General features: G+C 34.7%; 1 protein-coding gene across 1 annotated transcript; it reads right to left on the bottom strand.

Annotated features, from left to right (window-relative positions):
• Positions 1 to 3639: 3639 nt before the first annotated feature.
• LOC107552714 (calreticulin-like) lies at positions 3640 to 10399 on the bottom strand. The gene is made up of 9 exons (XM_016234678.1): positions 10212 to 10399; positions 8468 to 8569; positions 7117 to 7320; positions 6942 to 7036; positions 5660 to 5869; positions 5466 to 5579; positions 5232 to 5375; positions 3946 to 4038; positions 3640 to 3846 (listed from the first exon to the last, which is right to left on the bottom strand). Exons 1-9 carry the CDS (start codon positions 10306 to 10308, stop codon positions 3649 to 3651), a joined length of 1257 nt encoding a protein of 418 aa, XP_016090164.1. The 5' UTR covers positions 10309 to 10399; the 3' UTR covers positions 3640 to 3648.
• Positions 10400 to 16786: the final 6387 nt, after the last annotated feature.

Here is a 16786-nt window from a genome sequence, read left to right as displayed (position 1 = left end):
ATACTTTATTTTCAACTTTTTGATTATTTCCTTAATGTTTATTGAAAATAAATGCCTTTACGATGTGATACGAGATTTGAAAAGAAAAAAAGAGTTCGGCAAAAGGCGGGATCGAACCCGGGTCGATCGTGTCAAAAAGCCAAAGTCAAGTGCTTATCCATCTGCACCACTGGAGCTGATGATTAACAGCTACTTTTAACTAAATATAAATATACACTCCGTATGTTTTATTCCAGAGTAAGGGCAATTCATACAATACATTTAAACTGAGCTACTTTAATACCATCTCTGAACTTTCTACCACGACTCTGCTGTTCTTCCCTGTATACGTTGATTGACAGATGTCTCGTCCAGTCAGCGGTGAGTAATCCCAAACCAATGGCGCTGTCTCAATATATACCTACCTCTTTCGGTTTGTCTGATTTGTCCTTGTGTTTTCTGACTTGTTCATTTGTTTTCGGATTTGCCGTTGTGTTTTCTGACTTGTTATAATGTTTTCTGAATTGTTGTTGTGCTTTCTGAATTGTTATTTTGTTTTTTAGACTTGCATTTGCGTTTGTAATTTGTTATTTTGTTTTCAGAATTGTGATTTGCTTTGCACTTCTCTGCCACCGTATAAAACTGATGTGATTGGAATTAAGAATGGGACTCAAAGGACTATGTTAATCAGCTTTTCCATTATAGAAAGCATATATGGTGAAAATAATGCAAGCAGCTACCAGAAACAACCTAAACATGTCTTACTTGACCACTTTTGTGCAGTTCAAATTGTGAAAAAATGATTGAATAAAGTCTGTGTAATATCTTTAGTGAGATTTACACAAATCATACAGTCTATATACAGCTATCCTGCTCTGCTTCAAATCTTCTTACAGATGGCTTGAGACTGGAAAACTTTCAGTTAAATTTTTTATTTTACTTTAATTTTGGGACCAGCTTTCGTGTTGCATATACAAAGTAAACGTATTCATTAAACCACACAAAAATTATTATTACTCAATATTTACTAAATCTACAGAAAAAGATGATTAACAAACATTCTAGAGAAATTATGAATTCATGAAAGCGTATGGGAAATGTGTAAACATGGACAAATGTTCAGATATCTTCATCTATTCTTTTAGTGTAAACAACTAACTTGAATTATATCAGTATAAATAAAGTGTTGGGGGTAACGCATTACAAGTAGCGCAAGTTACGTAATCAGATTACTTTTTTCAAGTAACTAGTAAAGTAACGCATTACTTTTTAATTTACAAGAGAATATCTGAGTTACTTTTTCAAATAAGTAACGCAAGTTACTTTTTTTTCCAATTTATTGACTGACAGCTCTCCTGTCCCCATGTTGAGAGAAATCAGAAGATGTTACTGTAGTTCTAAAATAAATATGAATATGCATTAATTCATCTCACTCACAAAAAAAACAAACAAACACAGATTCAGTATTCCTCAAAATGAATAAAAATAATGCAACTCAGAATATAACAAACCTGCAATAATTATGTTAAACAACTCAAATATGCTTTATGTATTTAATCCCATTCTATTAACCAATGTCTTTGCTTCTGACCTTCGATGATCCAGTTCAAGCGTACTAATAAGCACAAATTACTCTAGACAAACATTTGTGTGTCTTTGTTTATTGCTGAAGTGTGTTGAAATGTCTTCTTCTGCATTCTACTGTACTTTTCCTTCAGCCTGAGGCGCATTCATTTCACTTTTGGTTTGAAAAGGCTTTTATATTTGCCAAAAATATCACTTTTTTATTTTAAAAACAAACAAGTAAGCCCTGTCCAAATTTAAAAAGTAACGCAAAAGTAAAGTAACACATTACTTTCCATAAAAAGTAACTTAGTACCGTAATTAGTTACTTTTTTATGGAGTAACCCAATATTGCAATGCATTACTTTTAAAAGTAACTTTCCCCAACACTGTAAATAAATAAAATAAAGTTCCGAGTATGAAACCATAATGTGCTCAAAAACTCTAAATATTACAACTGCATGTACAATAAAGTTATTTATTAAAACTTTGACATTAATTACAACTCTCAACATGTAAAAAGGTGGTTTAATGTCAATAAACAGGATTTTCAGTACCAATCCAATTTGAACATTTGGGACTTAGTTCAGTGTGTAGACAACTAGTTTTTTTTAAAGAGGCCTTAAAATCTTTGCAAATATTATTACATCCCTTATTGTAGCTATTTATTTTCAAGTAGCAAAAGATATATATATATATATATATATATATATATAAACAATTCTGAAAGGTAAAACTCAAACTGCAAGACTTTGTAAATAAATAGAGCTGGAAAAAGAAAGGAATTTGACTGAATATCTTGTTTAGGAGCTTGATAACCACAGCACACATACTGCGGTAACAGAACAAAACTAAATCATTAGTGCCAAAGGAACATTATGCCAATTGTGAATTTCTTTTGCACTACAGTACAAACATTCATCGGTCCTCGTTGATGAAATAAAAGCCGAATTAATTTGTATAAATCGCTTTAAGTTTTCCTGCAACAATTTACACAAAAAAATGATTTTGTTCTGCTTGTGTTTCAGAAACGAGGACTATAGTTTGAACATTTCAGCAATGTGGAGAAACGACTATGCAAGCTGTGAACTGTGTAACATCCCATTCCATACTATTTATGGAAGTCCGTTTCCACTACGGAAAAAAACTAAAATGTAATTGTAACTTTGTCACAGTTCAGACTTAGTTTTTCCTCAAAATTGCGAGATATAAACCCAGTATTCTGACTTGTTCCCTTGCAATTCTGAGGCTTTTTGTTTCTGCTACAGAATAAAAAATGTAACCGTCTCTCACAATTCTACGTTTTTTTCTCCGAATTACGAGTTTATATCTCATAGTCCTTACTTCCACAATTGAAGTCTTAACATTAGAATTAAAAAATTCACAATTCGGACTTTTTTCTCTCAGTATTTTAAGCTTATATCTCACGATTTTGAGTTTATACCTAGCACTTTTAAGTTTAAATCTCACAATTCAGACTTTTTTCTCTGTATCATGAGTTTGTATCTTGCAGTTTTGAGTTTATATCTCATAATTCTTACTTTATATCTTGCCACTTTGAGTTTAAAGCTCATAATTCAGACTTTTTTTTCTCAGTTTATATCTTGCAATTTAGAGTTTATATCTTACAATTCTTACTTTTTTCTCAGGATTGCAAGACAAAAAGTCCAAATTGTGAGATATAAACTGAGAATTGCGAGATAAATGTTCTTTTTCTTTTTGTATTCAGAGGTGAAAACGGGCTTTCATAACTATAATTCAAGAAAACTCCATGAACTTCGTCTAGTTCCTTCAAACTACCTGAACATAACTGACACCAACAACATGAACTAATATGGGCATTGATTTTACAAATAAACTGATCATAGATCAGCATTAAAAGATGTCAAACATATCAGACCCCTGGTACTGTACAGAAAACTTCAATAACAAAAAACTGGCTCGTTAAAGGTCAAAGGTCGCAAATGAAACGTATGGGTTGAGAACTTCCATTCGCCCGTTTGCCCCTGTATGACATCATCGCCGTCTCAAAGGGCGTGGTGTTTAGAATGAATGCACTGCGGTCGTTTCCCTGGCAACCACGGAATGTGGAATCTACTTCCTGCGTTACAGTTCATCTTTAGGAAGCGCATCATCTTCGTCTCCCTCCTCTGGAGGCTCTTCTGTCTCTTCCTCCTTGCCTTCATCTTTCTCCTCATTGTCTGCTTCTGTGCTCTGCTCCTTGTTCTCCTCCTCCTCCTCCTCCTCCTCCTCCTCTTTGTGTTTCTTCTCATCCTGTTCCTCCTTCATTTTCTTCTCAGGACCCTGTGACAACACAGACAATTTCAAATGTATCTTTATTGCTTATGAAAGTATTCAACATGCTAAAATCAAACTCTTTCACTGTAATTTTGTGTCTTGTACCTTTGTAGCACCCCACGTTTCATTTCCGAAATCCTCGGCTTCCTTCACGTCATCTGTGATTAGGAAGTTGTCAAAAATAGTGCCGGATTTTACCTGGAGAGACAAAACGGAAACAGAAACATGTTGGTGTCTGCTGTGTTTCTCACAGTGAACTGAATTTGATAGAGGGAGAAAAGCGCCTCTTAGTGGTTTAAAGTGCAAACACGGTGTAAAGTGTGATGAGAAACCTCACAAACTCTGACAAATAGTCATATTAGCAGTTCTAAAATAGATTTCCTCTTTCTAAACTCACTATTGTGTATGCAACCACATGCCAGGGTTATTATAATGAACTAAAACTAAACTAAAACCATAAAAAAAAATATTTCTCATTTTTTATTTAGCTTAACTTGATGTACTAAAACTAAAACTGAAAAAAAAAAACGAATAAAACAATAGGCATGCTGTATTAAAAAAAAATAAAATAAAAAAATGCTAAAACACACAACAAAATTCCTAAAACCTTAACTAAAATTACAATTTTAAAAATCTGAAAATAAAAAGTAATTCAAAATATTAATAAAAAACTACTTGCTTAAAAATACTAAAATAACACTATATAATTAGGGCTTAATACAGATTAATAATAATAATAATAAATATTGATAATTTATTTTTAACATTTTTCCATTTTAATTTAATTTAAAGTTTCAGTATTATTATTCAGTAGTAATTATTTTACTGATATTTAGTAATTCCTCTGAAATTTCTTTAAAACAAAAGGCGTGAGAGGAACCATCATTTCAATCAAATCATTGCAAAAAAATAGACTGTTTAAAGCAAGAATTAAACTTCAATAAAAATGAACTGGCCTCATAAAAAGCACATTACGACCAATGCAATATTCACAACACTGTAAATATTTAGTAAATCATGGACAGAGCGAATGCATGCCATGAATACTACCACATGCATTGCTGAATTTCATAATTATTGACATTTTTATACTGCTTCCTGCACTGAAACAAATTATATTAAACATTTTTAAGGTAAGTGGTTGCAAACTATTTATTTTAGCTACATTCAAAAAAAAAAAAAAGAAGCATGCTAAAAGTTAGTCAACTAATTTTGTTTATTTAAACATAGCTAAAATAAATTGATTGCAACCACTTACCTTAAAAAAATTAAGTAAATTCAATTCATAATTTTTTTCAACTTATATTGTTAATAGGATTTTTACAACAAAACTGTCATAGTTAAAAAAAAAAAATGAAAGGACATTTTATGGCAAGACTAAGGCATTTGACCTGCCAGAGATCCAGCCCAATGACTCCAATGCTGTCGAATTTGTAGATCTCGGCATCAGGAGTGTATTCAGGGTTGTCGATTTCAGGATGCACCCAGACACCCTTGTAGTTGGGGTTGTCCATCTGTTTGGGTTTCCACTCACCCTGCAACATAACAACAATAAATGAAGATCAGAGATCTGGAACACCGTGGAAGCGTCTTGTTGAAGCATCTTCAAGCATGTAAGTCTGTACCTTGTACTCTGGGTTTGGGATCATGGCAGGTTCCCACTCTCCGTCCATATCTTCATCCCAGTCGTCTGGCTTCTTGGCATCAGGATCGGGAATGTTCTCAGGCTTATCCCAGTCCTGGCAACATTACACAGTCAGAGTTAAAAGCTGAAAGTGACCCAGCTCTGCCTTGCAGGTGATATGAGACCGAATCAAACCTCAGGTTTGGTGTCCGTCTCGTCGTCGATCTTGGCGCGGTCGTCCCAGTCCTCAGGTTTCTTGGCTTCGGGGTCCTTGATCGTCTTCGGGGGCAGGAAGTCCCAGTCCTCCTCCAGAGAGCCAGACTCCACCTTCTCGTTGTCAATCTTCACCTCGTACGTCTGATCCGGATTCAGGATCAGTGTGTACAAGTGAGTCAGTTCATCATCCTGCATGGAGAGAAAAAGAGATTTCATTAAGACAGCTTGTTCTAAAATGTCAATTTCGTTCTATGACAATTATTTTACAGATACTCTCAACCCCTTTTGGCAAAAAAATAAATATATTTTCTGGCTAAAATATATTTGAAATAAATGCTAAATTTGTGTTGTAAACAGTGAAACTCAACAAAATATATTTTTGAAACTGACAATATATTTACTTTCAACCTTAATTTGCCAAAATACATTCCAGGGGCAAGAAATTACATTTCCAATCTCGCAGTAGCCTACATTTTGGCTTTATTCATTGCTTAATTTTATTCAAACATGTTGTATCTTCACATATAGACAAAAAAAATTTCTTCAAATGTGGCATGTGAATGGAGGGCAAAATTAATGAGGAAAAAAAATTAACTTAAATGATTTTAGCAAATGGCTGCAATATAACAAAGAGTGAAAAATTTAAGGGGGTCTGAATACTTTCCATACCCACTGTATATATATATATAAAAATTTAAAAAATGCCCAAAAATATATTGGTAGGAAATGTTTGTATATTTTGAAAATATTTTATTTTGGGCCATATGGAAATCATCCCAGCATGCATTTATGACATGCATTTATCAGTATTTTCAAAGTCATCATTCACTTTTATTGCATGGAAAATATTCCAGATATTCTGCTAGTAACGATGAGTAGATGATTAGATGACGCAGTTTACATTTTTGGCTGAACTATTCTGTTTTTGTTCTTTTAGAAAGTGTTTTACACGTTACAGTTCATTTCAAAGCAGCTTCACATTTATAAACAGGAAAATAGCCGTGTTAATTATTAAATTATGAAACAAATTCCATTTCAGCTGTAAAAGCAACTCTACATAAAACAAGTTTCTTTATTCAGATCAATTTAGTTCCAACGTAGATTCAATTCAGTTCAATAATGTCAATGCTTTATCATTATCAGCTCAATTCAGTTCAAATTTTGTTCTCGTCTGACTGTCTCAGTGCATTAAATCGATATTATTACTGAATATTGTCTTTTAAAACCCTGGAGTGAATTAGACTTTTTAACAGGAACTCACCTTGCATTTGATCTCTTTCTTGATGAGGTGATTCTTGCCTTTGTAGTTGAAGATGACGTGGACCTTCTTGGTGCTGTAGCCGCAGATATCAGGCCCTGTTGAGATGATTCAGACACGAAAATATAAATAAACGACTCCTTTCCTATAATACATCCAGGCGTTACGGTCGACGTACCGAACATGACGTAATACTGGGAGTCTCCGTGCATGTCAGCCTGGTTGAGATCAGCCGGGAAGACTTTAACGTATCCGCCTCCGCAGTCGATCTTCTGCTCGTGTTTGATGGTGAACTGGATCACCAGAGGTTTGCCCTCGTTGCTGAAGGGCTCGAAGCGGCCTGAAGTGGCGTAGAAACGGGCATCCTGGCTGCTCTGCAGACCTGTAGGTGAAGAAAAGTCAAGCAAACTCATCATTTGCTTCTTTGCTGAACCAAAGGTAAAGTATTTAGGTAGGGCTGGGCGATATAGCTAAAAAGTGTATCAACGATATAATGTTTCATATTGTTCAGTATCAATAATTATTTAAATTTTTTTATAACCTTTTTTTAAAACAAAGAGCAATAGAAAAAATGTTTTTTACATTTAACCACTGTATTTTTAAATTAACTTTTTTAATTTATTGAGACAAACAACAATTTTTTTTGTTTTAACAGTCAAACACAAAATAAAAATTAAACATATCTCATTTCAAATTTTTGTTTATGCAGATTAAATAGGTTAAACTTTTGGCTTGTTTCCCGAGGCCACAGGAGGGCGCAATGAGCAAAATAATGCAGCACATTTAATTGTCAAATAAGTGTCTATGAAAAAACGTGCATTACGTCTAAATGAACTCAAATATAATTTCGTAAATTGCTTAAAAAAAATTATGAACAAAACAGCATCATGTATTTATGCATTGCTTAATCCAAAGAGCCGAAGCACCGATCACGCAGATTGCCTTTAAAAATATATGAGACGCAGTGAAAGGGAATAAACTTCCACAAATTCGTGACGTGTTTTTTAAAAGTTTAAACATTGCATGGCTTTCTATACATCTCTTCTGTGTGATGCAAGTGCAGCAGTCATATTTGTCCGTCTAGAAAATGCGCTGGTTTCAGTTTTAACCTAATCAAGATCTTCTACGGATTGAGCTTCTATATTTCTCTAATATTTTAAATGCATAACGCAGCAACTGCGCGTCTCGTGGGCTAGACTAACAAAACGTTAAAATGCAACAACGTCACTTACATCATCATCACCGCATCTCGCGCGCCAGACGCACACCTAACATTTGATTGTACTATTTTTGCATTCAAATGCAAATGTTTATTTTATATTCGACTAATAATAATAATAATTATTATTATTCACAATCTCCTCATCACAGGCAGGCACAGCCCTCATGTTTGCGTGTGCTGTCTGCGTCACTCATAACATGTGCCTATATAGAAACATTTTACGAACGTTCTCGAGGAAGGTGTACCGTCGATAAATATCGATACCGTTTTATCGCCCAGGCCTATTTTTAGGGATGTAGAAGCCTACCCTTGTCTTTCTCAGCATCTCCGTAGAAGTTTCCGGCGGTTAGTTTAAACTGGCCATAGTCAGATTTGTGCTCCGAGTTCACCCATCGACCCTTCCAGGCATCTGCGAATTCAGATAATAAAGTTAGAAGAGAAGAAATAAAGCTAAAACAACATCAGAGAATGTAACTGCGAACAAGGATGAGATGAAAACAGGATTAGTATCCTAAAAAGGGACATTTCATGCAAATACACAAGTTGTTTCAAAGCAGTTTCACATTTAAAAACAGGAAAATACGAGTGTTTATGTTGTAAAATTCAACTATTATGAAACAAATTCAATTTTCGCTGTAAAGCAGCTCTACAGAAGACAATAAAGTCATTATTCAGATCAATTTAGATTCAGTTCAGTTCAATAACAGTGTCAATGTTGCAAAGTAAATCAGTTATGATTATGAAACAAACCAGGGTTATTACGGTTAACTAAAACCATTTAAAAAACACTTTCATTACTTGAAATGTTTGTTAACTGAAATTAAATCAAATGTGATTACCTTCCTAAAAAGGACATTTCATTTATATATATATATATATTATTGGCATAATTGTGTTTATATAAAGTATTGCCAAAACTTTATAACAAAACAAGAAATGACAAGAAAACTAAATATACCATTTAATAATAACAAATGCCAATAAAAATGATATTAAAATGAGGTGCTAAATAATGAGTAAAAAAATAATAATTACATTTCTATTGAAAAAGAACACTATATAAATATTTATGTCATCACCAGCTAACTTACTAACTCAAACTGTACAAGATTTGTGCAATTATAAATCTTTATCTATGAACTTGGAGGAAACGAGAAGAGTTTATGAGGGTTGCAGGTTCAATCACATTCCACACACGTTTAATGATCGATATTTAAGGAAGTTTGTGGAATAACTTAAGAAACGTCCTGTTCTTGCAAACCCATTTGATAGACACGTGCAGTTAACATGCGCTAATTTAAGTTTTGCATTATCAAAACGTATCCGCTGATATGTTTGATCAAAAATTTCGTTTAAATACATATACACATCTTGTGCAAATAACAAACCAATTAGACAAGGCCTTAAATGATGACTTATAAGATGCAGTGGGCACATGACATTTAATCAGTATACTGTGGTGTGGTGTGACATTCCATAAAACTAATAGAATTGAGTTTACATCACAGCCGTGAAACATGATTTGATACTTTCTTTTGCTGTCATGGGACTCAAGGGGCGTGGCTTTCTCGTTAACCAGAGCGTTTTATTGGACAGATATGTGGACACGCCCCTTAGTGCAAGACGAGTCATCAGAACCTCTGGTCCCAAGAATAGAAGTTTCAACTGGTTAAATTCTATATTTTGTCAACTTTTAGGAGTGCACAAGCATACATAACCTAACATTTTTGGCCTAAATGTTTGATTTTATGTTTTTAAAAGTTAATGAATGTCAACAACCCATGTGCCATAATGCACTTCTTCAGTACTGTAACATTCATTGTGCAAACAAAGAAAGAAAGAATCATTTTTTATGGTTTCATTTTTGCTCTGGCAAACTAATATGCATAAACCAAAACTGCTAAGTAATAAAATTTGCTTTCCAAACATAACAAAAGTATAATTAAGCATCACAGCCAATCAATTATTCAGTCGAGAAGCGATTTTAATGTCACTTTTAATGTTGTGACCTATAAATCAACCATGACATGCGAGTTCAATGATCCACTCACCTCCATCCAGAAACTGCTCTTTAAAATACACCTCTGCATTGGCAGCCAGTGCCAATATTGAGGCAGAAACAAGCTGGAATAATGTAATAATTTGCATTTTTGTTAATTTGAGGAATTAACCCGCACACTCCCTCCGTCCCTCTCGCGCTCTGCTGCTCTCGGTTTATCAGTGGCTCGGGAGAAGCGCGTGGCTGCACAGATGTCTGCCGCTGATTGGTCCACAGCTGACGCTCTCGACCAATCACAAGAGACCACGAAGTGCCTGGCTCGCCACTACACCGGATACTGTATCCGCCTCTTTAGCTGTTCTCAGACCAGCCGTTACTGTACGCAATGACCCGCGGTCGCGGCACATGACAAGACAAAACTGACTCAGGATCAGTTTCCAGGGTAACATCAGCGGGAAGGCCGGTTGAGTGAGATTTTCACAGCGAGACGTGTACGCGGAAAACGGTGCTTACACAAACACAGGGTTTTGTTTCCCTCTAAATACAGCTTGCTCTGCTTTATCTGTTGACTTTGATATGATCAACTGTAAAAGACAAGAAATTGCATATCGTGTTTGAAGACAACTTATGGAAAACGCTTCAGAAACGACAATAACACACCCAAACATTTACAATAAACAACGTGTTGCATCTGTAAGTCCTCAAGGCTTAATCAAAATGCAGTTTCCAGAAGTTGTTGCAGGGCTGTCATGCATTTGATTTGTTTTCAGAGCAGCTATTGCTTGGAAACAAACTTCATTAATGAGGAAGTATATTTAAGCTGCAATGAATAAGCTGATTCTTTTACATTTACACCCTTTCAGGAGCATAACAATAAAAATGGTCATATTTACAGGTAGTTTATTACATTTTTGTGGCTTAACATCCCTCCCTACAGGTCAAAAGAGCAGTGTGGACATTCTGCTAATCTTCTTATTTTGTGGTCCACAGAAAAAGAAAACCATACATGCTTTTAAGCGAGATGAGGGTAAGTAAATTTTACTTTTCATTTTTAATCTAACCCTTTAAAAGTAATTATTACCTGTCGAATCATAGCCTACTTGTGGCAGCATCAGTTTCACATTATTCATGAATTATGTGAACAGTCACAAAATCGCCTTGTGTTGCAATGATTAGCCCATAAAGCATGCACAGATGCACACTGCAAAACTATCTCAATAATATAAAGCAATGCAACAATGCAATTTAGACTTGCATTAAATTCCCAGTGGATAAAATCAACTCCCAGTCCTTACATGTTCACACACTGAATATCCTGTTTCACTCTGTTTCATTTTTCGCATTTGGCTCCCAAACTCTGGAATAGCCTTCCTGATACCGTTCGGGGTTCAGACACACTCTCTCTGTTTAAATCTAGATTAAAGACACATCTCTTTGGCCAAGCATTCAAATAATGCATCTCATAATCTTTTACTGCAGTCATAATCTTTTACTGCAGTTATATCTAATCAAATGCACATTATTATTCTTTAGTTTGGGTTAAACAAATCATTTTTGCTTGGTTGGAACAGCAGCTACGTTATTTAGTGGGGACTCGTGCATATTGGACAGTTGCGTTGTTAGTGCAGTTCAATTGAGCAGTTGTAGATGGCGCTGTGACTCTGTGATCAGGTATTTTTATAATGCTTTATTGTCAACAAGTAGCATGTACAGTGCCATATCTCACTATATAACAAAACATTTCACATGCCTCAACAAGAAGGAACAAGGAAAAAGAAAAGGGGGGAAAAAACAAAAAGAGGGTACATAAGCATCAGTTTACAGACAAATACATATTATGCATATATTTACATTTCCATGTTACAATGCAAATTTTAATACAGAAAATATACTTTGCAGGTCAGCACCATTATTTATTATTATTATTGTTTTTTTAACATGTGAAAATGTTAAAGGAGGAGCATATATTAATGGTTTTAATTGCTTTACTATTTTTAGGTTTTGACATCACATCTACAAACATTTGAATCTCTTTTTCAAGCACCATAAAAAGAGGTTTGCCTTTTGTAAACTTGCATTTATGAATGTGGGTATTTTTTTGTACATGCTTGTACATTCATGATTTAGTGATTATGTGTTAACCAACCAATGTTGAACTGCAGCCTATTTTTCTAGATAGATTGATTACACATTTTTGCCTAAACTAAATTAAGGCTAAATTAATGACAGATATCCATGCTATTTTTCTTGAGGGTTGCATGTTTGCAATACATACGATTGTTTTGCATTTTAAATCCAAGTCAGAAAGAAATTGAATATATTTTAGCTTCCAGTTCACATTGGAAATAGGAGGTCAAGTTCACTGCAGTGCATTATTTCACTCTGTGTTTGTTGTGAATATACTAAATTCTTTGGCAGATGTAGTGGGCTAGTCTGGTTTTTACCATGCATGTACAAAGTTTGCACACAATGCATTTCATGCATACACACTGCATACACTCTTAAAAATAAAGGTGCTTCAAAAGGTTCTTCAAGCGATGCCATAGAAGAACCATTTTTGGTTCCACAAAGAACCATTCAGTCAAAGGTTCTTTAAAGAACCATCTCTTTCTTAGCTTTTTGTAATCTGAAGAACCTTCTTTCGCCACAAAGAAGCTTTTGTGAAACAGAAAGGTTCTTCAGATGTTAAAGCTTCTTTACGGAACCTTTTAGACAAATAGGTTCATCTATGGCATCGTGAAGCACCTTTATTTTTAAGAGTGTACTGCAAAAATAGTGCGAGTAATATGGCAACATGTGATTTCAAACATACCGGATGTCCTCACAAGCCACAAAAAAGGGAAAACAATGGTCAAGCACGTTCTCGCTCCCCCTCCTGTCGCCATGCCAAACCGTCTCATTATGGCATGTGAAGAGGACATAGAAAAGCTGTAGAAATCAAACCCGATTAATTCCGCTTGCTTCCCTTATTATTTTCACCGTAGAGCATGTTCCACTAATCAGAGAGTTAACTACATCCCAAGTTCCAGATCCCTGCACAGCGTGAGGACCGAAAAACACACACAATCAATTCATTATTATCAGACCCGAGCCCGAGCCAGGAAAATAAAGCACTCATTTAGCAGTGAATCACAGTCCGTGTTGCAGTTCTTGTGGTCTGTGCAAAGAGATCTTAACAGTTTTCAGCTCTACCTGACGAAGACGGATATGTTTTTTTCACATTAGCCAATGCCAATATTTAGACTCTAATTATTGGCATTGGCTAATGTGAAAAAAACATACCCGTCTTATATGGCCACCTTAAATTTTAGAGAATAGGGTGGCCGATATTCACTGCAAGAAAATAATTTTCTTACTCATTATTTTTGTCTTGTTTTCCAGTACAAATATCTAAACATTGTTAAATCAAGATGCATTTACTTGAGAAGCGAAATGATTCAAGATTGTATTGTTTTCTGAAAGAAAGAAAAAAGTCCAAATTAAGTGAGTTTAAACTTAAAACAAAAAACATCTGTCAATCTGTACAGTTCAAAGGGAGAACAAGATTATTTTTCTTACCCTTTGACAGATATTTTTCTTGTTTTAAGAATAAAACTACTTAATTTTGAAAAAAAAATGTAAATAGGAAAATAAAATGTCTGTATAATTCAAAAGGAAAACAAAATTATTTTTCTTACACCATTGAAGATCGTAGGGGTGAAGAGCCGCCCCCCCTCGCTCTGTCCCCTGCGGAGGGCTGATGGACGGCCGGCTCATCTTCTTAACAGGCTGGCTTGGTGCCGTTAACCTGCAAGGGCAGGCGAGGACAAGCCACTACACCCACAACCTAGTCAGGGCCACTGAACACGCTCACTAATGAGGGGGAAAACTCTTTCAGTCCCTAGTTGAGCTCCGTGCTCAGAGCTCAGTTTCATGTGTGATATTTAAACAAACAGTTCATCTAAAGGTAAAATTTTGCTGAAAATGTGCTCACTATCCAGCAATCCAAACTGTATATGAGTTTGTTTCTTCATCAGATTTGTAGAAATGTAGCATTGCATCACTTGCTCACCAATGGATGCTCTTGCAGTGAATGGGTGCCGTCAGAATGAGAGCAATAATGCACAAGTAATCCACGCCACTCCAGTCCATCAATTAACGTCTTGTGAAGCCAAAAGCTGCGTGTTTGTAAGAAACAAATCCATCATTAAGGCATTTTTAACTTTAATCCATCACTACTGGCCAAAACACGAGTCAGTAATCCAGTGATAAAGCCCATCTCCTGTTGTCTCTCACATCAAAATCCACCCACATATAATTGTTTATAGTTGTTTTGGACTGTTTTGGCTTGTTAAAAAAAGACTTTTTAGACTTGCACTCTATTCATTTACTAACTGCTTGTTTTTCTTAAAAAAAAAAATCTAACACTAGCTTTTATAATCTTTTTGTATTCTATCTATTTGTTTTCTTTTTATTTATTATATGATTAAAAAACTTTTTTAAAAGCCTTGCTACGTGTACTGCGTTAAGCTAACTGAGTCTTGTTATAGCACTTGCATATCATTGCTCTTTTGTTGATTTTGATTGCTTCCATTGTCCTCATTTGTAAGTTGCTTTGGAGAAAAGTGTCTGCTAAATGACTAAATGTAAATGATGCTTGATCTGTGAAGGCTTCGCTCCCGATTCAGACTAAATGACTTTTCACAGGAGAAAGCAATATTATGGATAGCAGACTCATATTTTAGCCAAAGCAACAGCTTGAAGTTAAAAAAAGTCTTCATTATTATTTACTTGTGGATTATTGTGATGTTTTCATCAGATGTTTGGACTCTCATTCTGACGGCACCCATTCACTGCAGAGCATCCATTGGTGAGCAAGTGATCTAATTCTTCAAATCTGATGAAGAAACAAACTCATCTACATCTTGGATGGCCTGAGGGTGAGCACACTTTCAGCACATTTTCATTTATGAGTGAACTGTTCCTTTATAGATATAAAAAATTCTTGTTTAAAAAAAAGTTAAACTTAAACACTGCTCAAATGATATCAGTAATATGATTGATCATTTGGGCATTGCGTTATATTTTTTAATTTTGACAGTGTTGCAGTGGATTGATATTAAAAATCTCATACATGATTGCTATTTCCTTTTCTTTTAGTTATAGTTTACCTGAAAATAACTAAATTGTTGCATTTGAGCATGTGATTTACAATATTATGTGAGCAATGAGAGAATATTTTACAATATTTGATTTATCATTAGAATTTTGTTAGTAATATTAAATTATATTTTTGACCAAAACTAGTTAATTTGCACATGTAGTACTTTGGCAAAATATTTTCACATAGTGTTTAGATATAAACTTACATTTAATTAACATTTTGAATGAGCTCCCTGTTAGTGCCATATCTTTATATTAACTAAAAAAGTTAACCAGTCATGCATTTTAATCATTCATCTTTATTCCAATTGTTAGTGCAAAAAATTCAACAACTTTATCTCAAAAAAAATCTAAAGACATATTTAATAACATTCAAATGTCCCACCCCAAAAGCACTGTAACAAACATAAAGACAATTTATATGCATGCAATGATAAAGCTGCAACGATTGTGACTCCTATGAGGTCTAAGTGTACACATCTTTAAAGAAAATACTATCTTTTTGGCTTCATCACAGTTCACAAAAATTCATAAACCGTGCTTTAATAAGAACTCTATTTTATTAATTATACTCTTGAATACACGCCTACAAAATAAACAAAATGTCAAACATACTGTAGAATCAATAATGTTTTTGCATCCAAGTTCAAGCTTTTGTTTTGTACCATTTTGCATCACAGTGCGTAAAAAAATGTGTATAATGGATCATGATATGTATTTCTTTTCCCTCTTTGCATAGTTACAGAGTCCACAAAGTATTCAACTTATCATGATACCATCGGTTAGAACTGAAAAGGAATATGATAAGACACAGTTTGTTTCTCAAATCGATTGAAAGGACAGCGTTTGCACATTTAAATGACGTGCAGCAGTTCTGACACCTGTCTGTTAGTTCAGAGCAGAGAGGGGGCGATCGATAACCTTAAACAATGAAGAGTCCTGGCGGGGAGCCGCTCATTCCGCGTCCTCACACACACACACACACACCTGCTACGACAGCGACACAATCCACTAACGACCTCACAAAGCTTCTATGCTGATGACAAGTCCGAAAAAAAGCAGTACTGAGAAATCACTCCTTAGACAGTATGTGTAAATGTCATTCAATTGTCTGCAATCATTTTTTCAATCATTTTTGCTCAATTAATTCTAATAAGATGGTGCTTTTTAGTCATCATTTTTTCTAGATCTGTTGTTTTATCACTTGTTTTTGTCAAATGTTTTGCTGGAAAGGTGTGCTCAACTATCTTTATTTAACATAAATGTCAATTGCTTTGATATTTTCTAATTTAATGCAATGACATTAATTTTTAGTGTGACTTCTGTCCAAAATACTATTCGAATGCATTGCAAATGCTTCTGCTAAGCACTTGTGGATGTCATACATTCCCTGTTATTCTTTTTTTTGTTGTACTTCCTTCGTTTCAGGATCTCTTAACACCCCTTAATGTGGACAGTGCCAAAAACAACAAAGGCTCTTACCGC

Source organism: Sinocyclocheilus grahami, unplaced genomic scaffold, assembly GCF_001515645.1.
Source record: "Sinocyclocheilus grahami isolate Dianchi unplaced genomic scaffold, SAMN03320097.WGS_v1.1 scaffold456.1, whole genome shotgun sequence".
Classification (NCBI taxonomy): Eukaryota; Metazoa; Chordata; class Actinopteri; order Cypriniformes; family Cyprinidae; genus Sinocyclocheilus; species Sinocyclocheilus grahami.
The sequence above is the reverse complement of the archived record's forward strand: the minus strand, read 5'-3'. Positions and strand labels throughout refer to the sequence as shown.